This window comes from Oscarella lobularis, chromosome 15 (genome assembly GCF_947507565.1).
Source record: "Oscarella lobularis chromosome 15, ooOscLobu1.1, whole genome shotgun sequence".
Classification (NCBI taxonomy): domain Eukaryota; kingdom Metazoa; phylum Porifera; class Homoscleromorpha; order Homosclerophorida; family Oscarellidae; genus Oscarella; species Oscarella lobularis.
The window spans coordinates 1,376,759-1,404,195 of record NC_089189.1 but is presented as its reverse complement, the minus strand read 5'-3'; the positions used below and the strand labels follow the sequence as shown (position 1 = coordinate 1,404,195).

Below are 27,437 nucleotides of genomic sequence, written 5' to 3'. Positions count from 1 at the left end.
ACGATAGATAATCAACTAATAGAAGGCTTACGTACTTACTCATTTGGAGGTCCTTTTCTTCAAGGAAAAAGAAAACTTCCCACATATTCACGCCTCAATCGAATTGAAGCCGCGGCTTCTATTCGAAACCCCAATTTTGGTTTTATTCTATTACACAACATGACGCAGAGTACAGCGACAACAGATAAAAGAAAAAAGAACAAAGAAAAAATTGAAATCAAACCTAACATCACGCATACTCAAAAGAACTAAAAGCCATCATTTGGATCCGACGCAGCCACGAAGTCCAACTTTCCCCTGCGCTCCAAACCCAATTTTACCCGGAATTGTTTTTCCTCCTCCCGAAGCCCCTCCGACAACGCTCCAACTACTACCCGAACTTCCGTAAGATCCTTGAACACCAACGCCAACGAGACCAATTGGAGTAGGATACCCAGCGGCTACACCCGCAGAAACGCCCCAGCTGCCTCGACCCTCGCACGGCGGTGGCTTGGTCAGCTCGTATTCGCCGCCAATTTTCGCACCCGCGCTGCCGTACAGCCATCCTTTGCTCGCACCCGCTTCCCCGAAAACACTCAACTTGGAACGCGACGGTTTCTTTTGCGCGTCAAAGCCGACGTCCCAACCGATACCGTACCCTTTCTCGACGCAAATTGACGCCCGACCGTTCTCATAGCAGATCTCCGCACCGCCGCCAACTATGAAATAGAATGATCCGCCAATGCAAAAGAGGCCGAGGGGATCGAGAAAATTGACAGGATCGTTGAAAACGTACTGATACAAATTCGGCTGATTCGCTGTGAACAGACTGGGATCGCGGGCCGTCCATCGACCTGTCTCAGCGTCGTAATCCCGATAGGCAAAGTGAACGAGATCGGCAACCGAATCCTTCAACCCGCCGGCAAAGCCAAGCAAAGAGTCAACTGCCGAATTCGTGTCGCTTAGAACGACGCCGTATGCCGTATAACACAGCCGTTTGACGATCGCTCCTGACGAGTCAATCACCGCCCACGGCGTGCCTACCTGATCGGCGGCGACGTAGTATCGCTGAGCGTCACGATCAAAGGCGATCAGATGACCGGTCAAATCGTAGTGCAATGAAATTAGCTCTTTCGTTGCCGTGACAACGTGCGTAACGCGATGTTGATTTGACATATCGCCGTACAGGTACTTCGTAACGCGGCCTGTTGTCTTCGAAGTCGAGACAACGCGTCGATTGAGCCCGTCGTAGACGTACAATCCAATCGCTCCCCCCGTTAGAAGATCGACGATCGACGTCAGTTCTCCTTGCGAACTGTAACTGTAGCTCAAGTCCCGCTTACGCGTCAAAAATCCGTCCTCGTCGACGTCATAATGATTTTTGCCGCTGAAACCGGTAAGCTGATCAACATCGTTGTACGTTGCAGAATAAGACGCTTCATTAGCTGTCCATGAAATTCTATTTCCGTTAGCGTCATAGAGATAACGCTCCGTGGTCGTACCGTCTTTTACAACGCCGACCAATTGCCCGTCAACGTCGTAGTTGTACTCGTACGTCGTTGAGTCACCGACGCCAAACGACAGCGACTTCGAACGAATACGAAGATGTTTGCCGTATTCAAGTTTCATGCTGTAGACCGACTTCCCGTTCACTGTCACGGTACGCTCCTTTATTTTCCCATGACCGTCAAATGTAGTTTTGTACCGAAAACGAGAATCGGTGAGCGATTGCACGCCCGGTTGGCTGTAATCAACGACGATGTTGCCAAAACGAGTAATTCTATTTGCTCTGTCGTATTGGTAGGCGAGTGTCGACTGTTTGCCATCGTCTATCGTCAGCGTTCGCGACGACAAGCGAACCGAAGAATCGTACGTGTACGCAAACGAAGCGGAAAGGTCGTCGCCATCGTCGCTCGCCATGTTGACCGATTGACGAGTCACCAAGCGACCGTCGTACTGAAACGATATCGTAGCCGTTCCGGAAGCGACGAGAGGTTGAAGAATTTCGTCCGAATCGTCTATTTCGCCCGACTGGATTAACACTGCTCCAAGTTGTCCGGAGCGATGACGATGGATCGTCGACACTCGGTCTGTTCTGTCGTTGTACGAGTAGTCGACGACGAAATTGTCAAAAGACGACTCTGCTATTCGACCGCCGACGTCCATTCGCTGTTGGACGACTCGCTTGCCGCTTGGATAGCGTTCGAGAATTAGGTCGCCGTCAATGTCGTAAACATTAGCGTACGATGAGTTCTGATTAGGAGCAGCGTACGCTGCTGTCGTTTCGCCAAGTGCAACGGTCGATATTAGGCGATGGACCGATCCGCTAGGCATCGTTATTGTTTCCAATTCATTAAAAGAGTCGTAGGTGAAGGTGTAGTTTCTCCCGCTTGCTAGTCTCATAGTACTCGGCTAATAAATTAAGGCACAGTTACCTGATCACAACTGCATCTCTGCAAATCCGGTACACTTTACCTTTTCCTGTCCCTGTTTGTAGAGAAAGGTAGCCACTATACTTCCCTCTAGCACCATCTCGACGATTCTACCATTCAGGTCGTATAAAATACCGTTAAGGAAAGGCAGTAGATTAAGAATTAAACTTACGCAGCATGTACAAAAGAAAGGATATGTATTTGAACTCCCGCGTGGAGTTTCCCTGGCTCTGGGAGCTGACGAGACCGTTCTGGTTGTACGCCGTCTTCGTCGGAAAAAGACCAGTAGCTGTCGTCACGAACTCAACTACTTGATCGAATCTGTTATACACTGATTTTCTTTCTCTACGAAATAACAGCCTTTACCACCAAAGAGCCCGTGACCTAACTGTCAGAACAACTCACATGTTAGCATTTAGATACTTGACAGTTCTTGTCTTCGTTGATCTAACGTACTCAACTTGAACGAGATCAGACCCTGAAACCTTTATAAAAACAAAATGGGTTCTTTTGGGGTCAAAAAGAAGCCTCAAAGTCGTAAAAAAATAACTGAATCAAATAAGGGGACTAATTAATCAACATAGCAGAATTGCTATTCTAGCCTTACGCGTGAACGCTTTAATCTTACCGACATTGTATGACCAAATCTGGTCACGGAGAGTGGATCGTTCTTCGTCGCTAAATCTGCATAGCGTCTTGACACTATCTCTTTAGTAAGGCCAGACGGAAGACTTGAAGTCATCTTAGACACAACAGGTAACTGTTGACCCCATATCGGATGAGACACTGTCTCTATAACGGTATTCGAGCCGTCCTCGTACGAAACAAACTGCGATCCATCTCTCAAGTCTTTGGAAACAGTCCTCGCTCCACTTGACTCGGTAACAATCTGCCGCGCCTCCGATCCAACGTTGGTCAATTCAACGCTGTATCCGCGTCCCGTTTCCGATTGAACTTCGACTAGATTGTCGTTGGCCTCCATTTTCACAGCCGATGCAAACGTCATACCGCCGTCCGGCTGCCTGTCTCGAATCAGCCGACCATATGCATCGTATTGGTAAGCGTGCACCAAATTTCGCGGGTCTGTAGTTGATGCCAGCAACCCATCGGAGTCCTGATACGAGAAGCGAACAGCCGTTCCAGTAGAATCAACGGTTCGACTCAGATAACCGTCGCTATTCATTTCAAGCGTCGTCCGATAGCCGTAGCTCGACTCGAGTGCAAGAGCGTGACCGTCCGACGCGCGGCGAACAATAAGCGAGTTATTGTAAGCGTCGCGAATTGCCGTCAACAGTCCTTGCCGGCCCCGCGACGTGTCAAAGTCCTCGTAGTCAAATGTCTGTATAACTTCGCCCGACGAGGCAAGCGCCGTCGATATGTGCCGACCCGTAAAGTCAAACACAAATGCGAATTGACCGTCGTCCGACGGAATGACGTAGTGACCGCCTGTCGATGCCGTAGGAAGCGAAATGCGCGCCATCCTAACACGAACATTACCCTGATCAGCGACGTATAGTCGACCGCCGTCGGGTGACAAAGCGACAGCCGACGGAAAAGAGAGCTTCGATAAAATCGATGCCTGGTCGTCGCCGGAAAAGCACGAGCACGATCGGCAGTCGCAATCAGAATCAACGCCGGCAATGAGATTAACGAAGCCGTCCTGATCAAGTAGCAAAACGCGATTGATGCGACGATCGTTTGTCTCGGTAAAGTACACCGAACCATCACGCCAAACGGCCAATCCCTGAAGCCTGTTAAAGTCAATCGACGTAGCGCGACGAGAAGCGAATTGATTGTTGCTTCCGCCGTCGTTGTCATCTAAATCTAACTCGGGCGTAACGTGCGGAGCGCGGCCGGCAACGAGTCGCACTCGGCCATCGCGAGCGACGTGGTAGACGACGTTGCCGTCGACAAAGTAGACGGACTCGTCGTCGCGTTGCACTACAACGTCCGTTGGCCAGTCAAAGTAGGCACCGTCAAGTTCAACGTCGTCGTTTCCAATTTCGTTCATCGTGCAACCGGGTGGCGAGCAGCCGCGCGGTACGCGAGAGCCGGCAAACGTGCTTATGACGCCGTCGACCCCTACCTGACGTATCACCTGCAGAAACGAATAGTCTATATTCAGTTTAGTACAAGAGATCGAAAAGTTGCTCGCCTTTCCATCGGCAAAGTAGACGTCGCTTCGAGATCCCACAGAAATTCCTTTCGGAGTTGAGAGACGAGCGTTGACAGCGAGGCCGTCATCGCCACAACTCTCGTCCCACCCGTGACATTTTTCTCCAGTTCCAGCAAACACAGTGGCACCTTTTTGCAAGTTAATAGACTACATGCATTGCAAGAAAGACTGCACCTGGAATTTTGCCAATATCGTCCAAGGTAATGGGAGAGCGGCCTGGCGACAGCAGCGACGCCTTCACTCTATAGACTTGCCTTGTTTTTGCGTAAGAAATGAACAGGTCGCCGTCCACAGGACTAATTGCAATGTAATACGAGAAATCGGGCGGCGAAGCACTGAAAGACATAAAACGAGTAATTGTATGCCTGCCTCTACATGAGTCAATGTCAACCTGAAATCAACGACTGTCGTCATGTTTCCGCCGGGATGAACTCTTCGAATCAACTCGTAGTCGCCGATGAACATACTGCCGTCAGCACCAACAGCAATGCAAACGGGCGAATGCAAGGAAGATGTTGCTGATTAGAAAACAAGTGAAACAAAAATACGCACTAACGAAAGATCTTTACCGGGAAGAGATGAAGAACGACATTGAAGACAATCCGTTGGTCTCTTAGCGCCGTTTCCCGCCCGTGTTTCAATAACCTGAACGACGCATGCATCAAAATATAAAACAAAACGTACACTCTGTCTCAAACCTGCGATCTGTCCCTGAACTGCGTTCTTTTGCCGTCTCCCCTATGCAGAACGCCTGATGCGGGATCATACGCGTGATGAGCGCTGATAGACCAGCCACCCAAGCCAGCAACTTCGACGGGTCCAAACGCGTTGCCAATAATGGAGGAACGCTTTTCCCAAAAGACCGCTGTCTCGCTTCGACGACTAACTGGCCTCGATATGGTTGCTTGTGAAAGGCGATTGAAACTTGATCGAAAATCCGACGGCACCGGGTAATACACCAATCCATACTCGTAGCCAATGCTAACTAGAGAAAGGAAATAACGACAAAGAGCGACGAGAAAAAGTCGAATTACTAAATGCCGTCACTTGACCAACAACAGTACGTCCGTAGCTGTCTTTCCTATCCCACACAAACTGATACTGCAGATTGGGCGACGGTGGAAACATCTTCTCAAACGTCTTTCCTCTAACTACAACGCGGAGATGTACGGTTTTGAGCGAGGCCGGTATGGAGGAAGCTGTCAGAGGTACGGTGAGAATAGGCTTGTAGCCGAGAACTCGGTCACTGAAGTAAAAGAGACTCATAGACGTTCCGGTAATGCTTAGCTCCTCTCCGAGCGCTTGCGTTTGCGGAATGATAATTGAACCCTACAAACGCATTAAAATGCCAAATGAAAAAATTACAAGAATTTTCTGACGGTCAGCTACACTCCACGTACCTTCGACTGACAAGGATCCTTGGGATCTTTCGGTGGACCCGGATTCTTGATAGGATCTCTTGGAGAGCACTGATACGGCGAACAACCATCTCTCGGTGGTCCGTACGGCCAATTGCAATCCCACGGCGTAAAATGACGAATTGGAACGCGCCAAAGACTTTGATTGGCGGCGTATCGCAATCCAAGTTCCAGCAACTCCTTTTCGAGAACTCCGAGCGTTTCTAGTTCCTAAAAAGAAAAGTTTCGATCGGCTTCTAGCACCCAATGTCTATAGCTCCTTGCCTTTGACGTTGCTGGTGCTCCGTTCCCGCTAACATCCAATACGGCAATCGGATTTCCGTTCACCGAGGTAGTAACGTTGAGGACCATGACGACGCGTCCATTCTCAGAGGCCACCCATTCGCCCAGCGTTCGGTTGTAGTAGCCGACAGGCACGGCACTTCCAACCGGAAATCCAAGATAATTTTCCACGTAGTAGGCGAGCGTCTGATTGAAGACAACCTCCGTCGATCCGTTCACCGACGCCTGATCCAAACTCATTTCCACAGCGTATGTGTAGCCGGTATAGGGCGGCAACTCGGCTGGCATAGCGTCGCGTCCCCCACTGCCGACCGTGTATTCCGTGACTCGAATTACGGGCTTTTCTACGGTCTAGAAATAAAACAAATAAAAGCAAAAAACGACGGTGAGTGCAGTAACGTGATGTCACCGTATTGTCTGCCGTTCCATTAGTAGGCACAATCGTCGCCTGGGTGTTGGGAGGAAACATGAGTACACCCTGTCGAGATCCTGACTCGTCCTCAACGCGACTACCAGCCGCTACTTTGACGTCGTCGCCTCCACTCCCTAAATCAATCTCCGTTGCCTATAAACAACGTACCATTCAAAACGATAATAGAAACGACGACAAAAGAATGCGACCTTCTTGTCGAGAGGAATGAGAGCGACGTCGTCGGCTCTCACGTAATCGTTGACTGGCACTGCAACTGATCTCTGAGAGCCGATGAAGTCGTTCTTATTGAACGTCACCGTAAGGGAGCCGCCGCCGTTTACGGCAATGTCGTACGAGCCGTCGAATCGCGTCAATGTTTGACCGTAACCTGGCTCATTCAGCACGGCGACAGTGACTCCAGTCAACGGAGTCGTGTCACGAGTCGTCACTCTTCCTTTGACGACGCCCACTCGCCTTGAAGATTATCTAGTTACGCCAGGGATAAATGGACGGTGAACGCAAACGTACGCTTCGTCGATCTGAGAAAGGTCTACGTTCCATTGCAGACCGGAATCAAACAGAAATTGAATGGTTTGGTAGAACGAAACGGACGTATTGAACGTTTCGTTGGCTACCAACTGAACGGGATCCGGCGCTGCCATGCATGCCTCGTCATTAGTGCACGCCGACGAGTTGCAGCAGTCGGGATCGTTGCAATCAGTGAGTAAATCTAAAGACGTTGTCGTGAGTATAGGCGATGTATTTCAAGTCGAACGAGGCAAACCGGCATCATTGTCAAACCCGTCATCGCAAATTCTTTCAATGCCTAAATAGAGGTGCACGTACGTTATGCTGAAGGACGTCAAAAAGGAAACAGTGACCTATATTGCAACTGTCGCCTCGGAAACCTGGGACGCAGGCACAATGCCACTCTCCATCGCCGTTCCTTGCGCAAGAACCATTCTGATGGCAGTTGTTTGGACAAGCGTCTAGACAAACAAACGACGCGTAAGTCAATTAGATGCAGAGGGCGACGGACCACTGACCTGTCTGACAATTTTCGCCCTTCCATCCTTTGTTGCAAATGCACGTTCCGTTATCGCACACGCCGTGCAAGTCACATTCTACAGCGCACTTGACTACACAAAAAAATGAGCGAAGTGACAACGAAGAGCTTTTTAAAACCGAGCGTGTTCAAACACTCACGCGTGTCGCAAGCGAGTCCATTCCACTGCACATCGCAACTGCAAGTTCCGTTTACGCAGTTTCCGTTTCCATTGCAATCGTCAACGCATAGAGCTAAAACGTGAACAATTTGGTATATAGAATTATAACGCTTGCAAATGCAAAAGCATCGTACCGACGCTACAGCCAACTCCCGTGAACATTGCGTCGCACAAGCAAAGTCCTACGTCGTCGTTGCAGACTCCGCGATTGGAGCAGTTATAAAGGCAAAATTTCCTTTCTAGGCAATTATCGTTGTGAAGGCATCCAGTCGCTGAAGCAACTCTTGCCTGTTTCGCAAGCGGAGCCCTTCCACTGACCATCACACTGGCAGGTGCCGTCGAAACATTGGCCGTGGCCACTGCAATCAGGCGGTATGCAGTCAACTAGAAAGCTAACTGTAGTAAGAAGCCCAATACTAATACGAATCTACTTTTGCTGCAGTCAGCTCCTTTCCATCCTTCGTCACAAACACATACACCGTTCTTACACTTTCCGTTACCACCACAGCCAGACGAAGCACAGCCAACTAAGAGAAAAACACAAAATAAATGACACGAAATTTCGCGAACATTATACGCCACATTTTGAACAATCGGCTTCGTGCCACGGCGGAACACAGATGCAAGTCCCATTGAAACAGACGCCATTGCCAGAACAATCTGCGGGACAGGGCACAGGCGGCGGAGACGTTATGAGTCGCAGGGCCGTTTCAACAGTGTTTCGACCTCCGTTGAATAGAGAAATATACCACAACCCGGAGGAAACGACTTCAGAGAATTGAAACGTTCGAACTGCTCTCCGTCTCCTGCGACTAAAAAAAAAGAAACAAATTTAGAGGCACGTTCGATTTTGTAATTCCCACTTCGAGGCAAGAGGTCGGGTGAAGTCGTAGCGAGTGTGAGTCGGAGGAGAGTTTTGTCGACCGTACACAGCCAAATCCACTTCACCATCCGAATTCACGCGAATTTCCATCATCATTGAGACTCTTTGAGAAAGCCGGGTTTCCATCAACGTCATGACGAGCGGATCAGCGGAAACGTTGAAGGATTGACCGTTTGCAGTTACGTTTAGTATCACCGGAGAGGTGGTGGCTGTCAGGGGATATTCCGTAGTTGCCTGAATACTAGCACTAGGCATAGTCGACGGTTCGGTTCCGTGCGTGGTTGGACTCTCCGTAGTGGGGATGTATGTCGTTGGCAATTTGAACGAAGCCGTTGTGGGTCCAGGCATAGTCGAAGGTTCGTGCGTGGTTGGACTTTCCGCAGTGGGGGTGTATGTCGTTGGCAATTTGAACGAAGCCGTTGTGGGCATAGTCGAAGGTTCGGTTTCGTGCGTGGTTTGACTCTCCGTAGTGGGGGTGTGCGTCGTCGTTGTGGGCGTGGTTCCAGGCATAGACGAAGGATCGGTTCCGTGTGTTGTGTCTGGACTCTCCGTGGGGGTGTATGTCGTTGGCTCAGTTCCATGCACGGCCGTTGTATCTGGACTCTCCGCAGTGGATTTCGTTGGCAGTTTGGACGAAGCTGTTGTGAAAGCGGTCGGGCGGCCAGGTGTGGCATCGCTTGACTCTAAAAGCCATCATTACAGTACTTCTGAAGGCTCAAAGAACAAATGGACCCCCACGAATCCTCTGGAGGGAAACGTTCGCCGCTACGGATTAGTCTAGTGTCTATCACGCTTCCGCAGACGATTACGGAGGGGCTCATCTTTTGTTTCCAAACCAGGGCTTGTAGAGCTTTCGCTCGCTGTCGGAGTGGGCGTCGTAGGAGGCACTCCTTGAACAGACGAATTCTCTGAGTGAGAGAAAGGCACAGGGCGATAAAGAAAGAATTTCCGTGACGCTGCATCGCCTCGCAACGCGCGTGAGGCGGTGGGCGTAGGCAGTCTCGCTTACTAGCTACGAGTATGATGACAGCGACGAGAAGTCCAATAGCGACGACAAACGCCACGGCCGCGACAATTTTCCACTTCCTACTGCCCGTCCATTTCTCGTCGTCCTTGCGCCCCATGCCTTCTACGCTGTCGTACGTTGTTCCGGCAAATAGCGGTACGTCCTTCGGCGCGTCAGACGTAAGATTTTCGGGCTGGCGAACGCTCATTTCCATCGCCATCGCCGCGTAGACTCGAGAGAGATCGATCGACCGCCTAATGACGTGAAAGATCCAACCGCATCCCGTCAGATCCAACCGCATCTCGTCACGAAAGATCCAACCGCATCCCGTCACGTACGTACCAAACAGCGGACGTGCGATCGCCAGAACCCAGACAAAACTGATCAACGCCGCTCAATACTGCATTACAGTGGCGATGCGCCGACAGCTCGCTTTTTGCCTGCTCTTGATAGTTCGAGTAATCGTTCTGCGTGCTTCCACGATCGAGTGGATAGCCGACGGTACGGCTGAGAGCACTTGGCACAATGCACGAAAATGGAGTCTCGGGCGCGTTCCAGCAGCGGCGGATGACGTCGTCATCGCTGATCCCGGCAACTACACGATCGTCGTCAGTTCGGCAGACGTAGCCGTAGCAAGTCTTCGCGTGGTCGACGGCGCGGAGAATTTCGGCATAGCGTTAGAAATTCGTCGCCGTTTGACGGTCGCCGGACCTTGTACAATCGGAGGCCAGCTCCAAATTTCCTATAACGGCGACCTTCGCGTTCAGAGCGACGTCGACATTGCCGGCGACGTCGATTTGGGCGGACGTCTCACGGGTATCGGTGGTAAAAGAACGATCTTCGTTCGCAAGGTCATCGCAATGCGCACCGTGAGCAGTCAACCAGTTCTCAGCAACTCCGAAATGACAGTCAGCGCTCAGCTCAGCGTCCTTCCCAGTACTCAGTACGGAGAAACGAACGTTCAACTCGAAAACGGCGCCTCGATTGTCGTCTCGACGGGAGCGACGGCAACGATGACGAGCGCGTCGATAGTGACCGGAAGCGGCGGCACGTTCGTGCGAAACGAAGGCACAATCGAGTGTCGAGAGTCGTCCGGCGACGGCTGCCACGTGGCGACGCATTTGATCAACGACGGAAACGTCGACGTCGTATCGCGCGCTCGTCTTCGTCTTCAATCGTCGACGAATGTTGGAAAAATTTACGTTGATCGTTATTCGCGTCTGACTTTGATGTCGGAATCTCACGTATATTTTCCCGAAGCTGCGATTCGTATTGACGGCACGTTGGAGACTGCATCCGGTACGTCATCGGTAGCGGCAAGATCTTTATCCATCGGCAGAGTTCTCGGCAACGGCGGCATTTTGTCCCTGAATTTCTCCGCCAGCGGCACGGTAACAACCATCAATAGCATCGAAGTGACGAAAGGAACGGTTAATCTCGAGAACACGGATTCGAGCGCAACGTCTTTACTAACAGACGTCCTCTCTATAAATGGAGACGGAGTGATATCGACGTCAGTCGACGTCAAGACAAAATCCCTTTTCATGAGTTCGCCGGTGAAGTCGAACTACGGCGAGATGATAGCGTCGTCTTCCGTTGTTGTGACTGATCGCTGGCTGTGGGATGCCGGCACGGTCAGCGGGCCGGGAACGATTCGAGTAAGCGGCTCCGTTGAGATTTCTCAATCGGACGCCGGTGAAATGCGCGTCTTTCTTTACGTCTCGACGGCAATTTTCAACGGTGCGGCTGTCTTTCGCAAGCGGTCATATCTAATGCTTGGTGGCAACACGCGTCTCACTATTACTCAGAGCGGCGTCGTGACGTTTGCCGCTGTCGGCTGCTGGATAGGCGGAGCGACAGGCCACTCTGTATTAGACAATTGGGGGCGCGTGCAGACTGCAACGCATTACACGGGAGAGACACTCATATCCGTGGGCGAGTTTAACAATTACGGCCGAGTCGTTCTCCAGTCGGAAGTCGCATCAAGTTTGAAGCTACGCGTCGTCGCTGTCAGCTCTGAAGGCAGTTTCGAGATCGCCAGGGAAAACACATTGACATTTTATACCGGTTCGGTGCGAGGGAATCGGATGAGTCGCATAGTAGGCAACGGAACGCTCTATTTTTCAGAATCGCAAGCTCAGCTTTACAACGTCCTTGTGCAACGACTAGAAAGCGATGGATCTACTGTTGACCTTGCTTCCAGTGATAGCAGTTTACTTACACTGACAGAGCTCACGGTACGATGGGGCGTTTGCACGCTTCATTCTGACTTGTCGGTAATTGTTCAATCAATAAACGTCTTCGGGGGCGAGGTCATTGTAAGCGGCACGGCGACCGCTGAAAGCATACAAATGACGTCAGGAACGCTGAAAGGAGAAGCTATGACCATAGAGAAAGAATTCAGTTGGACTGGTGGCACGGTGAGCGGTGGCCAGGTCACAGCGGACACGCTGCACGTCTACACCCAAAACAGAAAAACGCTAGAATCCGTCCATCTCGTCGTACGGAACCTCGCTCGAGTGCAGGGATACGGCATGAACGTTGCATTCACCGATGCGGCCATCCTCGAAGTTGCAGCGGGGGCAAAGGCAAACGTCATAGGCGACGTGACCTTTTCCACTTCCGTCTTGTCCTCGGCGTTTATCGTTCGCGGTGACGTAAACGTTATGGCGGAAAATTTCGTAATTGTCCCGTCTCTCCACGTGTACGGATCGATGACTCTGCTAAACAGCGACCTCTTCCTGAAAGGAGCGTCGACGTCAGTTGGCAACATCGTCGTTGGTCTGAACAGTTCTCTTTCACTCCAATCGTCTCTCGTCATGTCTGAATCGTCTCGGATATCTGGAAACGGAGAGCTTCTCCTATCATACACTTCCTCCGGAATTCAGCTGTATAACGTCAATGTGGAAACAATTCGCGTTACGACCGGATCATCGACGATCCGCACTAACGGCAATTTGACTTTGATTGATGTCTCTGGTGGAACACTGGAAATAGCAGACAATGACGAAACCGAACCAGTTTTCATTCATCGAGTTACTGTCAGTGGCACGAGTTCTTTCGTATCCGAACGAAGCGTTCACGTCGAAGAATTGACTGTGTCCGGTAGCGGGCAGTTTACGGCCTCTAACGGCGGAATTGTTACCGATCAACTTCAGTGGATCAGCGGGTGGATTAAGGGAAGCGTCTTCGGTCAGGTAATGAGCGTTACAATTAATCTAGCTGTCGACAAATTTAACGATTGTTTTGCCGTAGGCGAGTTTGGACGTTGCAGGACGGTTGAGAATTGCTGGCGCCAGCATCAAAAGAATGCAGTACGTCAATCTCGTGATCGCAGATGAAGGAACGTGGCGTGGATACGGAAACATTGAGCAACATGACGGTTCCTCGATCACAGTTTCATCTGGTGCTCACTTCTCTGTCGACACAACGTCGTCCGTGACGCAAAGCGGAGGGCTTTCGTCGATCGTCAACAAAGGAAATTTGACAATCGAAAGCAGCCGAGTGCTCTCTGTGGGTGGAGTTCTCGAGAACTACGGCAATTTTGCGATCCAAGACTTTGGCAGTCTTCGTCTGCTCGGACACAGCCGGTTTCACTCCGGCTCTCTTTCACTCGAAGAAAACAGCATTCTAAGGATAGCGAGTAGTAGTTCAAACAGACATGTAATTTCTTCGGACTGCACAGTGTTTTCCAGCAATACTAGCACGCTGGACTTGAACAGCGGCTTCTTGACAATAGACGTTCTTACTCTGCGAGGAAATCTCCAGTTTAACTCGCACATTGTTATCCACTCAATTGAAGAGAACTTAGTCACAGAGAGTCTCTTGCTGAGCGGACAAAGTAGACTGACACTTCGTTTGCAGAAGAAGAACCCACTGACAATTAGACAAGTAACCATATTATCTACGGTCTCTCATCTGCAGGTCGACGGTCTTCTGACTGTTCAAAACTTGACCATGATCGACGGAACTATTAGTGGAACAGGAGATATTACCGCACGTAAAGTCTTGTGGAAGAAAGGCTCTATATCTGGCAGTGCAATAAGCAGGCTTGACGTCAGCGATTCGTTTGACCTCGTCCAAGACACCCGCAAAGTCGTAATCTCTCGACAACTTCACATCTCCGGCGTGAGTAGATGGGCGGGTTCTCTGGCGCTACAACAAGGAGCAACAATGACCGTCAATTCGGAGGCGAAGATATTTATTGAGTCTAGCCGCATGGCTATTAGCGCAAGTTCGGGTGCCTCGGTAACAAACTACGGCTACATTGAGCATTCTCCTCTAACTCAACTTATTGGTTTTCTCAACCTGAATGTAGAAATGACAAATCGTGGCACGATAAAAGCGCTAGGTGCTGGCGGCCTTGTCTTGACGAATTCTCTAGTATCGTGGGGAGTCGTCGAAGTAGCGAGCAGCAACAGCTCACTGACAATTCTCTCCGGAAATCACGTCTTCAAGAAGACGGCCAGTTTGCGGGGCGCCGGTGCGGTGGGAGTCGAGTCGGGTCAACTGACTATTGAAAGTGGTGACGTTGAAATATCGTCCCTAAGAGTCACGTCAGGAAACGTTGTTCTTTCCCCGCCCCCAATGTCGGTCATTTATCTACGGGAACTACTCTTATCGAGCACCTCGAGCGTTGTCTCCAGCTCGTCGGGATCGGCGTTGAAAATCGACGCACTTCTGCTACAGTTAGGTACCGCAAACTTAGGCGGAAAAACAAACATCACATATGCCAATGTAACGAACGGAATCGTATCAACGGCGACGCAGAGTGACACGATCATAGACGACGGCGTGTGGTACGGAGGAAAAGTTTCTGGGCCAGGAGACGTCGTCGTGAGATCGTTTGTAGCGTTGAAAGCATTCAACGATTTCGTCGTCGATTCTGGAACAACCGTTGTCGCGTCCAACGATGCTTACGTAGGCGGGTCTATTAAACTGGGTCCTAACGCGAGATTTGTGATCAGTCAAAACGCGACTGCGCTTTTGGGGGATCAGGGCGCTTTGGCCGAGGAGCTAGACGGCTCAAGTCTTTTCGTTAATTACGGCGCGGTCAAAATTGCGGACACCTTTTCGCTGCAGACGCCGCTTCGCAATGAAGGTCTCGTCGTCGTCGAGTCCGGCACGGTGACGACGCGCGACGTAACGATGCCTACGGGACGAATCGAAGTTCCTTACGGCGCCGAGTTGAAGTTAACGGGAAACTTTCGAACTTATCCTGATTCGGCAATTTCTGGACTAGGTCGGCTATCGACTTCGGGCTCGGGAACCGTGTCGTCGCGCACATTCGACGTCAGTCACGTCATCGTGTCGGGAGGCACTCTCAATCTCGATCTCTCACCCTCGACGTCTCTCTCATCGATAGAAATATTCGACGGTATTCTCGTCGTTCCGTTTCACTCTGACGTCGTTCACGTTCGAAAGATCAAAATTTACGGCGGAAAAATCGAGTCGTACGCGCCCGTGATAGTCAGCGATCAGCTGTACATGGTTTCCGGCGAATTCGCCGCTAAGGATCGGGTGGACGTTCTGGGCGAGTTTCTCTATTACGGCGGAACTGTTTCCGGCTGGGGAGACGGCGTTGACCGATTTCCATTCAGTGTAGATACTATCAGTATAGCGAGTAACTTGAATCCGTCCGGTTCCTACGTCGTGAGCGGCAAACGACTCGTTGTCAAAAAGCGTGGCGACTGGAAGGGAATAGTGGGAAGCAAGTTAGAACTTTCTGGCCTTTCCGTTCTGGAGATTGCACCTGGAGTTGTGTTCAACGTCTCTCAATCCGTCGACTCCTCCATAGAAGGAAACGGGAAAATAGTCAACAGAGGAATAATGTTTATCAGCACAGTGGCTGCGAGTCCGCTCAATTTTCTAAAGATTTCGTCGTTGTCTAACTTCGGTCAGCTTTTCATTAGCAACGATTCAAAAGCATCGGTCACTGGCAATCTCCTGTGTCCCATAAACGGATCTATGATTGTAGCGCGTGAGGCTGAGCTGCAATTAGCAGGGACAGCCTACTTGTCCTGCTCAGTGAGAGGAGAAGGCGCCTTGTCCACTACCGGTGGTGGAACGCTTGAAATTGATGAAATCGGAACCGAAATGTTTGACATTAAAGCTTTGTCAATTCAATCGCAGTCAACAGTCAAGATCGCAGGAAATTTTTCCTGCGAAGAGCTGACGATATCCGATGGAACGCTCCAAGGTGGAGAGACAGAACGCACAAATGTGGCCATCAGGAACGAGCTAACGATGTTCGGCGGCAGCTTTGTTAAAGTCAGCGTAAGTTCGTTGGGAAAGAGTAATTTGGAAAAATCGCCGACGATACGAAGTTCGTCCTTGTCCCTTTATGGCAATTCAGCAATTGAGGGAATGTATTATAACACAATTGTGCTTCTTGCCGAGGGTGCGACACTCAGAGTTTGTCCCGGAAGCAATCTTACTCTTCGACGCTACGTTTCATTCTCTGAGGAGTATTCGCGTAATTTTCCTTCGACGTTTATCAATGATGGAATCATTGAAGTGGTGGGACTGTCGACAAAAGTGGCGGTAAGTCTTCCGATTTTAAACAACGGCGAAATTCGGGCAAAAGCACGGATGAACATTTTGACGCTTGAACAAGTAGACTTGGAGTCAAAGGGATCCTTTTACATTGTAGGCAAAGAGTCACAGCTCAAGATAATAAGTTCCAGCAAGAGCCGAATCAGCGCAGAAGAGTTCTGTGATACGTGTGAACTTTACATTGCCAATGGAGAAGTAGAGCTGATTACCAATAACACTAACCGCCCTGCTCTTCTCACGAACGTCCGAATGACCAGGGCCTCCCTGTCGCTTTTCGGTCACAACAATGCGACAATCACTTCTCTGTCGCTAGAACAGTCATCCAGACTCCGCCTCCAGCCGACACTTCGCATTCTTCGGCTCACAGTCGACGGAAAGTCATTCGTCGAAGGCAGTTCGTCGCACGTCGACACGCTAGTATTCCGCAGTGGAACATTTGGATTGCATTCTGAACAGTCTGCCGCAGTCGTTGTCTCCAATTTAGAAATTCTGACGGACACATTAAAATATCTCGTCAACTGCGAAATGACTGTACTAACAGCGGCGACGTTCCACTTCGGTAGTTTGAACCTGATGTCGCAGTCGCGGTTAATAATTGCTTCGTCGGCCACGGCCACATTCCAGTCAACGTACGTTCAAATAAACGGAAACAGACCGGCATTGGCGAGTGAAGGCCAGCTGGTGAACAAAGGCCGATTGCGCATTGAAATGGTTTCGCGAAAGATCGCTGTCCTAAAAATTTACTTCAGCAATTCCGGTACGGTCGAAGTAAAGTCGGGTGATCTCCAACTAAGTGGCGTCAGTGATGACAGAGGCGCTTTGATCGTCGATCGCGGTAGCAGTCTCATCTACTGGGCTTATACGCACCACAGCAGTGCCGCATCAACAATCAACGTACAGGGAACGGTCGTCGTCAGATCTGCAGTTCTGTGGAGTTACACGTCGGCTATTCTCAACGATATACTTGTTCAGTCGGGTAGTATGGAGATAAGAAGTCCGGCCTGCGTTGAGCGCGTGAACGTCTCCGGCGGAACACTTAAACTTTCTACTCCACTATCCATGAACGTTTTAGATTTGAGCGATGGGACGCTTGAATGCTCTGAAACAGTAGCCGTCAACGGTTTCGCTCGATGGACGGGAGGTGCGTTGGCCTTTCCGGGGGTCGGCGGGCTCAGTTTCAATGGCGAAACCGAAATTGCGTCGGGTCTTTCAGACTCAAAGCTATCGATTGCAGGTATAACTTGAGGTTTTCTTCCCATGGGTTTAATAGAGCGTCTTCATTCCGCAGATGGTGTTTGCTCTTACGCCAATTGCGTCGATTGCCTGGGCGACAGTAAGTGCGTATGGTTCGCCGACGGCGGCACTTGTATGGCGAAGACTTTGTATGATAAAAGTCCAGGAATTTCTTGTCAAGCGTGGGCTTTGAGTGCCGCTCAGTGCTCGTCCGGTTAGCAAACACACGCGCTTTGGCGAACTTTTTCTTATGATTTCTTTTCTTGCCGACTGTAGCATCTGAATGCAACGCTTTCCAAGTGGAAAGGTCTTGCAAAAATCACACTCAATGCAATTGGTGTGCATCAGCCGACTCGTGTCTCAAAACGACGGACGCCTGTCCCGGAAAAGGCGTATATTGGAGAAGTAGAGGTAACGGATGGTGGACGGACAGACAGTCGTGGAGCGAGGGACGCGTTCCTAGTGCAAACAGCCACGTTTTCATCAGCATTCCTAGACGACTTGTAGTTTGGACTACAGGCACTGTAACGGTCAACTCGTTGACCGTTGGTGGAATATCAAAGGAAAATCAGCAGCCGGAACTCAGCATTAGTCATGACGTGACAACCGTAGATTTGACAGTGTTTGAAGGTGCCGTTGTGACTGTGCATGATTCCCTCACATGGACAGGCGAAGCCGTCATATACGGAACGATTCTTTGGGCCGGGCCTTCGCTTACCGGCAGTGGGCAATTGAACGTTTACGGATCGTTCGTTCTCGAAGGTGCAACAGCGAAAACTCTCAACGCTGAAGTTCGTTTGCACGGCAGGGCGTATCACTCCCAAGGAACGGTCAACTTTCCCTCGAAAAAGATCTTTCACGTGCTATCGAACGCTTCTCTGTCGTCGTACGCCGACGATCACTTCGGACAAACGAAATCGCAAATTATTAACGAGGGCACAATTCGCATAGCGTCGAGAATACTTTCTCTTTCCATTTCATCCCAATTGAACAATACTGGCCTGATCATCGTTGAACGTAATACGAATTTGCAGCTCACGTCGGCTGCAGTCAACGGCAGTGTAGAACTACGCGAAGGCGGCTCTCTTACAGTGAGAAAAGCGGTGTTTGGTTCGAATGCGAAGGTTTCGGGCTTTGGTGAATTATCGTTTACGAGGAGCGTAACAGTTGAGAGCGGAGCGCAGCTTGATGTACCTGAAATCAAGAATTCGGGTACACTTACTCTATCAACCCCAAGGACGTTCAAAAAACTCACTTTAACAGACGGTTCGGTTTCCGTGAACGGCAGCGTCAACGTGACAGATCTAATGCACTGGACTAATGGAAATATTGCGAGTGCGACTGCCACTTCGCGCTTGAATGTACTAGGCGTCGTTCTTTTGCAACCGTCGCCATCCCTAATAACGGAAAAGAAGAGACTGGCGTCAATCGATTTCGTATCTTACGGCGGTTCAATGATCGACTCCGGCGGCGCCAGATATGGTTACGTGACTATTAGCACGAAAGGAGCGTCGCGATTCATACTGGCATCCGGCTCGTATTTAGACGTCGCATCCGTATTGAGATTCCAAAGCGACGTTCCTCTAGTTAATGAGGGACTCCTCACATTTTCCGGCCAAGTCATTCTGAACGGGGGCATTACCAACAGCAACGAATGCTTGATTCGCTCGTCTTCGACGCTTTACTTGCGCGAATCGAACGTTTTTGACTCGAAGTCGCGTTTAACCGTAAACGGTGCGCTCCTGATGGATGATTCCTCCTCCGAAGCTGTCATCAACGGCGCATTGACTACTCCCATAAACAGCATCTCCATCAGCAGAGGAGAACTGACCTTGAACACAACAGGACGCGTCAAGTCGCTAACAGCTGCGTCCACAGGTTTTACCTGCAGCGTCATAACGCATAGCAATATTCACTTTGGCTACGTGAGCGTCGGCTATGTTGCATCTCTGAGAGCCGTAGGCAAACTCTTTGCGAGTTATCTTCGTGTCCACGATACGGCCTCGCTTATTCTTCTTTCAGACAAAACTCACGACGTCGACATTCTTTGGTTCGGATCCGGATTCGGATCTCAAGGGCGCCAATTATTGGCATTATCGGGTCAGCCGACGCTGCGAGTGAACGAGTACTTCTATATTGACAACATTTACGTCTCATCCGTCGATATCGCGCTAGGAAACGAAGTGTTTCTCCACGGCACAAATTCGAAGAATTTCGTAAACGGAGCAAAAATTGTCGTACCGAAAGCGGCGCAGGTAGCAGTGACGACCGTAAGCAAGCCTTTTCTATCCGACTTTGGAAGACGCACAGGGCAGATCGTTAATAACGGAACGCTCGTTTTTCGGACTCTTAAGGAATCAATGACGTCAAGTACCGGACACCACGTCGATATTCATTTCATCAACAACGGTAACTGTAGCTTCGATGGCAGAGCTTGGATTACAGCAGGATCCGAGTCTACTGGAACGATCGAGATCTTAGACGGCTCTCGCCTCGATCTGGGAGGGCGGCACACGTGGCGAGGAAAAATCTGGTCCCACGCTGACAGCGTTATCTCTCCGTCTTGGTCGTCGTCCAGTTCGCTTGAAATCACCGGCAATGAAGCTGTTCTTATTAGTCGATTAGAAATTGAATTAAACGCATATGTTACTCTTGACGTCAGTCCGTCGTCACTCTCGCTCGGAGTCGTGCACTTTAAACAATACGGAACCCTCAAATGCGTTCAAAACTGCACAATAGACAAATCACTGGTGTGGACTTCGGGAAGGTTGCTGATGGACAGTGCAAGCACGACAATAACGCTGCCAAGGAACTCGACCCTCCAAGCTGTAGGAGGTTCAAAGGACAGATACGTAGGCAGCGGCTCTGTCATCGTTCAAGGAGCTGCCACTTTCGATACTCGATACAGTCTCTACGTTTCGGGTCGTTTCGTCATTGAAGGAAACGCAGACGTGTACAATTTGCCGTTCATTTATTCGTGGCGCGGATCTGGAGCGGTTATCAACCGCGGTCGCACGACCATTCATCACGGCTACGTCGTTCAACTCAATACCCGCTTCGAGAACCTCAACGAACTGAATGTCCGAGGAACATTTCGCCTGTACAGCTCAGAAATAGGTTGGAGCAGGGGTAGCATACGAATACCTCTGGCGTCCGGAACATTTATCAGTGCCGTCCAGACATCGTTTGAGTTGGCCAACACGTCAACGATCAGCGGACGCGGCACGATTGAAGCGGAACGAGGAGCGCTGACCGTCTTTTCAGACCTCTCCACGTCGAGAGGCTTTTTCGGAACTGTTCGCGTATCCGGAGGAACGCTGCGTATATCGTCTACTTATGTGAACTTAACTCGGGTTGAGGTCACTCGGTCGTCGTCGTCGCAGCTCTTTCTTACAGTCGATCAAAACAGTCGCATCGACAACGTCGTTCAGAGGTGGGGAACATTCACAGCTACCTCTACGAGAGGAAGTCTGCTGACGATTGGGGTATTGGAGTTGTATAGAGCGACGATGACGGGCGATATTGACATTCGAGTGACGACGTTCATATGGACAGTGAGCTCCAGAGTGATGGGACGGCGGACGATCACGGTCGTCGATCACTTACAGGTTCGCAGCTACTCTCACTTGCTCAGCGGCGTCCATCTCATCGTAGCCAATACGGCCGTTTTCGGTGGGAGCGGCGACTTCGACTTGTACAGCGCTGCTATAATAGAAATCGCACCCCACGCCAATGCGAGCGTTCCCACATCGCGAACGTTTAGCGGTGGACGTGGCAACGAGATGGTAGTCGACGGCGAGCTGCGTTGCGGAGGAGAACTCGCCGTCGTCGTGCTCAACGTCGAGTTGACGAACAACGGTCGTCTGAGCGTTGAGAAGGGAACCTTGAGACTGTCTGATACAAACATTCACCGCGGAATCTTTGAAGCAGCGCCCGGTACCGTTGTTGAGCTCGGCGGATCGACGACTTTTGCTCCGACGTCCAAGTTATTTCTCGCCGATTCGACCGTTCTATCGACCTCCGCGGTTAACCTCGAAACAGAGACGCAGGAACCGACTTTTAATTCGTTGTCTGTGAGTTCTGGCACATTCCGGGTCGATACGCCTATGGGACTTCTTGTCCGAACGGAAATGAAAATGACGTCCGGAACTGTTAGACTCAAGTCGCGACTTCGAACGCCGCGTCTCTACATGGAAAAAAGCGACGCCTTTCAAACAAGCGACGACGGTTTCGTCGACGTTGACGAGCTCCACTGGCTGTCCGGAACGATTTACGGTCGCGGCGGAGCGTCGTCGCCGTGGTTCGTCGTGCGTCGTCTCGCTCGACTAACGTCAACGACTTCAAAGAAGATACAAGACGGTGCGGTCGCGTTCAAGGGACGAGCTACGTTGACCGAAACGATTAACTACTTGACATTGCTAAGGGCGACGCTCGTCAACGACGGCACTTTCGTTATAGATTCGGCTGGAACGACGGTGTACAGTACGAACGGTCGGTTCGTAAACAACGGTACTTTCGTCGTCGACGTCGGCGACGGCAAAGCGTTATTCCATCCGGAATTTGGCAACGAGGACGGATGGATCACCGTCAAGAGCGGCCAATTGCAGCTTCTGCATCGCTCTTCGCATAGCAAAGGCGGCGGTTTAGAGCTCGAACCAGAGGCTTCAGTCCAATTCAGCGGCAGTGATCACATTTTCGATGATAGTTCCGTCGTACGCTGCAAAGTCGATAGCGTTGTTTACGTGACGTCGGGTCGTCTCGGCATCTACGCTAATTCGTCAAACGTCACGTTTTCGCAGCTAGACGTCTCGGGCGGAGAAGTCGTCGTAGACGATGGGGTCGCCTTGCGCCCATTCTCTCATCTACGCGTCGCTCGCGGCCTGGTTCGCTTCAACGCGTCAACTCGAATTCAAAAAGCGACGCTAGCGGGCGGAACGGTCGTCGTTCCCCAACGATTTCAAATCGACGAACTTCTCATGTCGTCATCGTCCACGATCAAAGGCGGTCGTCCAAAGTCGCGTGCGCTTCTCACCGTCCGTCAATTCGTTTTCAGTCGCGGCACAATCGACGCCGAAACGTCGACGTCCGGACGACACTTTTTCATCAACGTAACGGACGCTCTGGCAGTTGCATCGCTAAGTGGGACGTGCATCGTTCGGCGAACCGATCTCATTAGCCACAAGCAAGCGGTCGTCTCGTCGTCATCCTCATCGGGTCTATCTCTTGAACAGGACGCCCGTTTCGTCAACAGTCGTCACGGCACGACGACCCTCGCGTTCGGACGCATCGGCGGCACGTCGACTCTTCTCAACTACGGACTCGTCGTCGTCGAAACGAGCGGTTCACTCGAAGTATTCAACTTGAACGCTGAACTCGTGAACACGGGCGGTCAAGTGTCCGTCAACGTCGGCCAGTTACAACTGAATCGCGGCGGTCGGTGCAACGGTACAGGCGGTCGCGTGTACGTCGCTGAAGGAGCGCGACTTCTCGTCGGCAGCAACACGTTCCAATGTCGACCCGATATCATCGTCGGACGAGGGTCGATGGAAATTGTTTGGGGCGGCGTTCTCCGATTGACGTCGCCGAGTCCGATCGTTCTGCCGCTGACGGTGTCGAGGGGCGGCAGAATCGAAATCCCTCGCAACGCCGTCGGCGCGACGTTCGTTGCCACGTTAACAATCAATGGCGGCACGATGCAAGTCGACGGGATGGCCAACGTGACGAGTGACCTGTCGCTCGTAAGCGGATCACTAACGGGTTCGGGAATCGTAGTTATAGCGGAAACCGGTCGCATGACGACGGAATTTTCGCAGTACATCCAATCGTTTAGCATAGCTAACCAAGTGCAAAACTTCGGCGATATACTCCTCAAGGAGCCAATCGACGTGTCGTCGAACGGTCGATTGCGAAACGAAAAGACGGGAAGAGTAACAATCGTCGGCGTGGGAGGAATCGTTGGCGCCGGCATCGTCGAAAATCTCGGCCTCGTCGCATGTCGACTGAACGCGAACGCAACGTGCCAATTGGCGACGAACTTTCGCAACTACAAACGTCTTCAAATCGAAACGGGACGAATGGACTTGACGTCGTCGCCGTGGCTGGTCGACGGTTCGACGCTCGACGGTCCCGGTCGACTCGCGACGATCGCCAATCTTCGCGTCGGCGGTCGCGTCAACGTCGATTGGACGGTGACGTCGGACGTCGCCGTCGACGGCCCGCTTTTCTCCACGAGAACGTGCACGTGGACGACGGGCGTTCTCTCCTCCTCATCATCAGGCGCTTGCACAGCGTACAGTCCTCAATCGAGCCGCGTACTGACGCCACTAGAATGCAAAGAAGACTTTTTCGTCAACGAAGGTCTTCTCCTAATCGACGGCGCGGGTACGAAGCAGATCGATAGCGATTTGGCGCTGATCAATCGGGGAGTCGTCGAATGGAAAGCCGGCTCGCCGAAGGTCGCGGGATCGCTGCTCATCGATGCGAATAGCACAATGAACGTCGTCGCCGTCGACGTCAACAAGACGTTGTATCTTTATGGTGATGGTCACGTGACCAACAAAGGACTCCTGTCCGTCGTTAAGTCGGCGATGACAATTTCGGTCGATTTTCAAAATATGGGGACTATTTCGTTGGACGACGCAACGTTGACGATTCACAAGCGAAAGACGATTGACAGGTGGAGGACGTTTACGAATCAAGGACTGATCATTGGTTTCGGTGCAATCTCGAGCACTTTCGTCAACGCGGGCACCGTGCAATCTTTCGGCGTTCGTCCACTCGCACTGGACGGCGATTCGTCTTTCAGTCAGACTTCTGAAGGAACTCTTACGGTGACCGTAATCGAAAGCGACGGTCGGTTTGTGAGCTCGCTGCTCGATTGTACGCGAGCGAAGAGTGTTTCGCTTGCTGGCACTGTGCACGTCGTGTGGAACGCGACGGACGCTTTGCTTTCGGGAGAAGAAGGTCCCCCTGTTTTGACTTTCGGTTCTGGCGTGGCTGTGGGAACCTTTGATGCCGTAACGGTAGAGGGAGGAGGTGGCATGGTGCTCGTACTAGCATACAAGTCGACGTCGGTGGTTCTGAAGCGAAATTAGGCTAGAACAATAAGCAGTTAGACTTTTTCTTTCTATTAGTGAATCCTACTCTGTCTACGCTTTGTTTTACTGTAGAAAATAGCCGCTGAAACGCTCCTTCGGTCGCATTCGCTACTTCGCTGCCATGTGCTCTTTTCTGGTCGCCCGGATTACGGCTCTATTATCCGGGAAGCATCAGTCATGATTGCACGTGTACTGAATTGTTGATCCTTCTTATGATAAACATACGATTTAGGGCCCAAAACACATGCAAGAGTCACCGAAAAATTATTTCACTGTTTAGCCAATTGCTGCCTGATCATAGATTGCGCTCTGTTCGAATTTGCGACCAACCGACAGTGCATCACAGCCACAACACGCGTCACAACACGAAAGACCATATATATTACCATACGCAAGACAAACAACAAGCACAGGGACCCAAAAACACCAAGCTACCCAAACTGTCCGCTATGTTACACGCGCTGTTTGTCTCTAATTTGAGTTTTAATGGAAGCAAAGAAGAACTGGTCGTGACGCTCGATTAGCTCCGCTCCTGGCAGAGTGGGCCATATTATATTTCCATTCAGATTCTCTGGATAGCATCGTTCCAACGACTTTGCAGACCAATCGAAATCAACGATCTTGACGTCTCCTTCGCCGTTGACAAGAATGTTGCACGGACGTAAGTCTCCGTGAACGAGACCATTTTTATGAAGAACGTTGATGACGCGCTGGAGGTTAGCGATGATAGCCTCTCCTGGAAGCGCAACACCTGTTTCCAGACAGCTCTGGAGAGTTCTCCACGGGATTGCTTCCATCACGACGTACCATGTTGGACGGAACTTAGCAAAAGGCACTTTACCTTTGAAAAGGAATCGCGGGGCAAAGTGGGCTGAGGCGAGCGCCTTGTGAACATCTTCACCATACTTGCCATCGTGCCCTGGAAGAAGAAGTCAGTATACTCCACAGAATGTAATGAAAACATAGCTAACCAAAAACAAATTTGATGGCGAATTTTTGTTCCGCGTGCGTCGACATTTTGCACTGGAAGGCAACGCCTGACGCTGACTTATTGAAAAGACGAATATATTTTAAGCTTCCATAGGTTTCTTTGCCATCCCCATCTCCTAGAGTAAAGCTACAGTACAGTTACAATGGATTATCAGGTAAGCCAATTTTAGAACCGCATTTCCATTCAAACCTGTCAGGAATGAACTGAGGCACTAAAATAAGTGGCATATTGTAATAGCAATCCCTCCATTGTTTCTCAAGTGCTAAAACTCCTCCGCGAAGGAGTCGCAGAAACGCGAGAATACCATCATCCTCCGCTTCTGCTGTCATGACTGCAAGCTTAGAGTGCAGAACACGTCGGTTGTGCATCACAAAGCCATGCAAAACGGCTCTGTAAGGATTCACTTCAAGAGCAAGACAGGGGAAACTTCCGCACATCACATTAGCCAACACCAAGTGTTCTTCCCAGAGTATTTCAAACTTCCTAGTAAAGCAGATTCTCGCGAGTATACAAGACGCAGCGCCTTCTCACCTGTGTAGTTGGACCAATCCAGAGTGCTCTGGATCTGTATCGCTTTTCTTTTCAACCAAGAGAACAATAATATCGCCCTTATTTCTGAGGACAACCGCAATGCCAATCTTGTTTTCCCGCCCGCTTTTTCGATTGATATAATTTTGCTCATTGACTTCAAACTCAGGCAAGACGCCACGAAGACATTTAGCTAGCATGCCTGAAGGAACCTTTGCTGAAAGACCGGCTCTGAACTGGTGCACGGCCTCTTCGAAAACCAACTGATCTTCCTCGGGGCACTCTCTAGCGCTGATCTTCTGGAAGAGCTTGCAGAAAATCTGAGCATCCAATCGACTGTCTTCTTCACGCAGTATTGTCTCCCTAAAATATCTCGCAGCATCAGTTGCAGAACAGGTCTACAAAACAATTAACTTAATACAAAGCTTCTTGAATTTGAGCAATAAAAGTTCATCACCTGTCGAGTGATTTCTTTTTTGGCCTATAGTCAAAACAATCAAAAACACACATAAAAGAAGAATATTAACTTTCCTTTTTTGCCTGTGACTCATGAGCAAGAGAATTCGCGCTCCCTGGAACAGACTGTTCGCAGAATTCGAAAGAGATTTTGGTTCAGCAAAAGGACCAACATCAGGAACTTCTCTGTCCATGATGGGGTATGCAGGAGCATAACCTAAATTTCAATTAATAAAACAAAAACACGTAAAATTTGTGCACAGTACCAGAATGAACCGAGAGCAGTTGTGATATAGCTACATCCCCTGAAGTAGAGTTCTTCATTACACAGAAGTAATATCCGTCGGTTTCGGTTGAATCTCCCGTGACTATCAATTCGCTTCTCGTGTCAACTACGGCGAGTGGTGCCTGAACGTATGGACATTGCGCCCCAGTAGGTCGAAACAACCACTTGTACGACACATCTTCCTCGGAAGCAGAACAAGACAATCGAAAGCCATCTTCGCTTTCTAGAAATGCCACGGTTGGTTCTGTTCGTATTGTTGGACAAGAGACCATCTAAAACAAACAGTTGCAAAAGTGGGATTTGAAACGGCGTATCGAATCTGGTCTCGCGCTGTCTCGCGCTGGGGTTTCGCATAGGCAGCCGCTACACAGGCAGCCCATGCAGGCAGCCCGTTTTCGCGAGTGCGCGCGTCAGAAGATGAAGCCTACTAGTAGGTTATTGTGTTTCAAGGGAAGCCAAACGTAAGGCAATGTATTC

The 27,437-nt window shown here is 50.5% G+C and overlaps 4 protein-coding genes across 4 annotated transcripts in view; 1 reads left to right on the top strand and 3 right to left on the bottom strand.

The window, feature by feature from the left end:
- Nucleotides 1-116: 116 nt before the first annotated feature.
- Nucleotides 117-10,470, bottom strand: LOC136196140 (teneurin-3-like). The gene is made up of 28 exons (XM_065985635.1): nucleotides 10,157-10,470; nucleotides 9,818-10,068; nucleotides 9,645-9,716; nucleotides 8,789-9,491; nucleotides 8,508-8,737; nucleotides 8,357-8,452; nucleotides 8,214-8,309; nucleotides 8,060-8,164; nucleotides 7,906-7,998; nucleotides 7,746-7,838; nucleotides 7,581-7,688; nucleotides 7,484-7,525; nucleotides 7,228-7,429; nucleotides 6,909-7,173; nucleotides 6,697-6,852; nucleotides 6,270-6,638; nucleotides 5,988-6,215; nucleotides 5,622-5,916; nucleotides 5,286-5,572; nucleotides 5,157-5,232; nucleotides 4,979-5,105; nucleotides 4,762-4,922; nucleotides 4,567-4,715; nucleotides 3,040-4,509; nucleotides 2,817-2,896; nucleotides 2,613-2,756; nucleotides 2,455-2,539; nucleotides 117-2,391 (listed from the first exon to the last, which is right to left on the bottom strand). The coding sequence occupies exons 2-28, from the start codon at nucleotides 10,032-10,034 to the stop codon at nucleotides 259-261; spliced, it is 8,082 nt and encodes a 2,693-aa protein (XP_065841707.1). The 5' UTR covers nucleotides 10,035-10,068; nucleotides 10,157-10,470; the 3' UTR covers nucleotides 117-258.
- LOC136196139 (serine-rich adhesin for platelets-like) lies at nucleotides 9,822-24,792 on the top strand. Its single transcript, XM_065985634.1, has 4 exons — nucleotides 9,822-13,011; nucleotides 13,070-17,603; nucleotides 17,658-17,816; nucleotides 17,879-24,792. Exons 1-4 carry the CDS (start codon nucleotides 10,231-10,233, stop codon nucleotides 24,694-24,696), a joined length of 14,292 nt encoding a protein of 4,763 aa, XP_065841706.1. The 5' UTR covers nucleotides 9,822-10,230; the 3' UTR covers nucleotides 24,697-24,792.
- Nucleotides 24,793-25,057: 265 nt separating this feature from the next.
- LOC136196409 (uncharacterized) lies at nucleotides 25,058-27,437 on the bottom strand. Its single transcript, XM_065985949.1, has 7 exons — nucleotides 27,389-27,437; nucleotides 26,941-27,232; nucleotides 26,676-26,891; nucleotides 26,222-26,616; nucleotides 25,880-26,173; nucleotides 25,671-25,816; nucleotides 25,058-25,618 (listed from the first exon to the last, which is right to left on the bottom strand). The coding sequence occupies exons 4-7, from the start codon at nucleotides 26,416-26,418 to the stop codon at nucleotides 25,152-25,154; spliced, it is 1,104 nt and encodes a 367-aa protein (XP_065842021.1). The 5' UTR covers nucleotides 26,419-26,616; nucleotides 26,676-26,891; nucleotides 26,941-27,232; nucleotides 27,389-27,437; the 3' UTR covers nucleotides 25,058-25,151.
- The window catches only part of LOC136196261 (teneurin-3-like), a 10,401-nt gene continuing 9,635 nt past the window's right edge, over nucleotides 26,672-27,437 (bottom strand). The window contains exons 27-28 of the mRNA XM_065985786.1: nucleotides 26,759-26,891; nucleotides 26,672-26,699 (exon numbers count right to left, since the gene is read on the bottom strand). Of these exons, the coding sequence (XP_065841858.1) occupies nucleotides 26,672-26,699; nucleotides 26,759-26,891 (161 nt within the window). The remainder of the gene's footprint in view (nucleotides 26,700-26,758; nucleotides 26,892-27,437) is intronic.

Bases quoted from the DNA above. Each gene is read 5' to 3' on its own strand.
- LOC136196140 (XM_065985635.1), bottom strand. From the start codon at position 10,034: ATGGCGATGGAAATGAGCGTTCGCCAGCCCGAAAATCTTACGTCTGAC. The intron at 2,757-2,816 runs GTGAGTTGTTCT...GTTATTTCGTAG, and splicing joins AAGTATCTAAATGCTAACAT to AGAAAGAAAATCAGTGTATA. The intron at 2,392-2,454 runs GTAAAGTGTACC...TTAATTTATTAG, and splicing joins ACAAACAGGGACAGGAAAAG to CCGAGTACTATGAGACTAGC.
- LOC136196409 (XM_065985949.1), bottom strand. From the start codon at position 26,418: ATGCTAGCTAAATGTCTTCGTGGCGTCTTGCCTGAGTTTGAAGTCAAT. The intron at 25,817-25,879 runs GTTTGAATGGAA...ACTGTACTGTAG, and splicing joins CCTCAGTTCATTCCTGACAG to CTTTACTCTAGGAGATGGGG. The intron at 25,619-25,670 runs GTTAGCTATGTT...TTCTTCTTCCAG, and splicing joins CGCCATCAAATTTGTTTTTG to GGCACGATGGCAAGTATGGT.
- LOC136196139 (XM_065985634.1), top strand. From the start codon at position 10,231: ATGCGCCGACAGCTCGCTTTTTGCCTGCTCTTGATAGTTCGAGTAATC. The intron at 13,012-13,069 runs GTAATGAGCGTT...GTTTTGCCGTAG, and splicing joins AGGGAAGCGTCTTCGGTCAG to GCGAGTTTGGACGTTGCAGG. The intron at 17,604-17,657 runs GTATAACTTGAG...TTCATTCCGCAG, and splicing joins CTCAAAGCTATCGATTGCAG to ATGGTGTTTGCTCTTACGCC.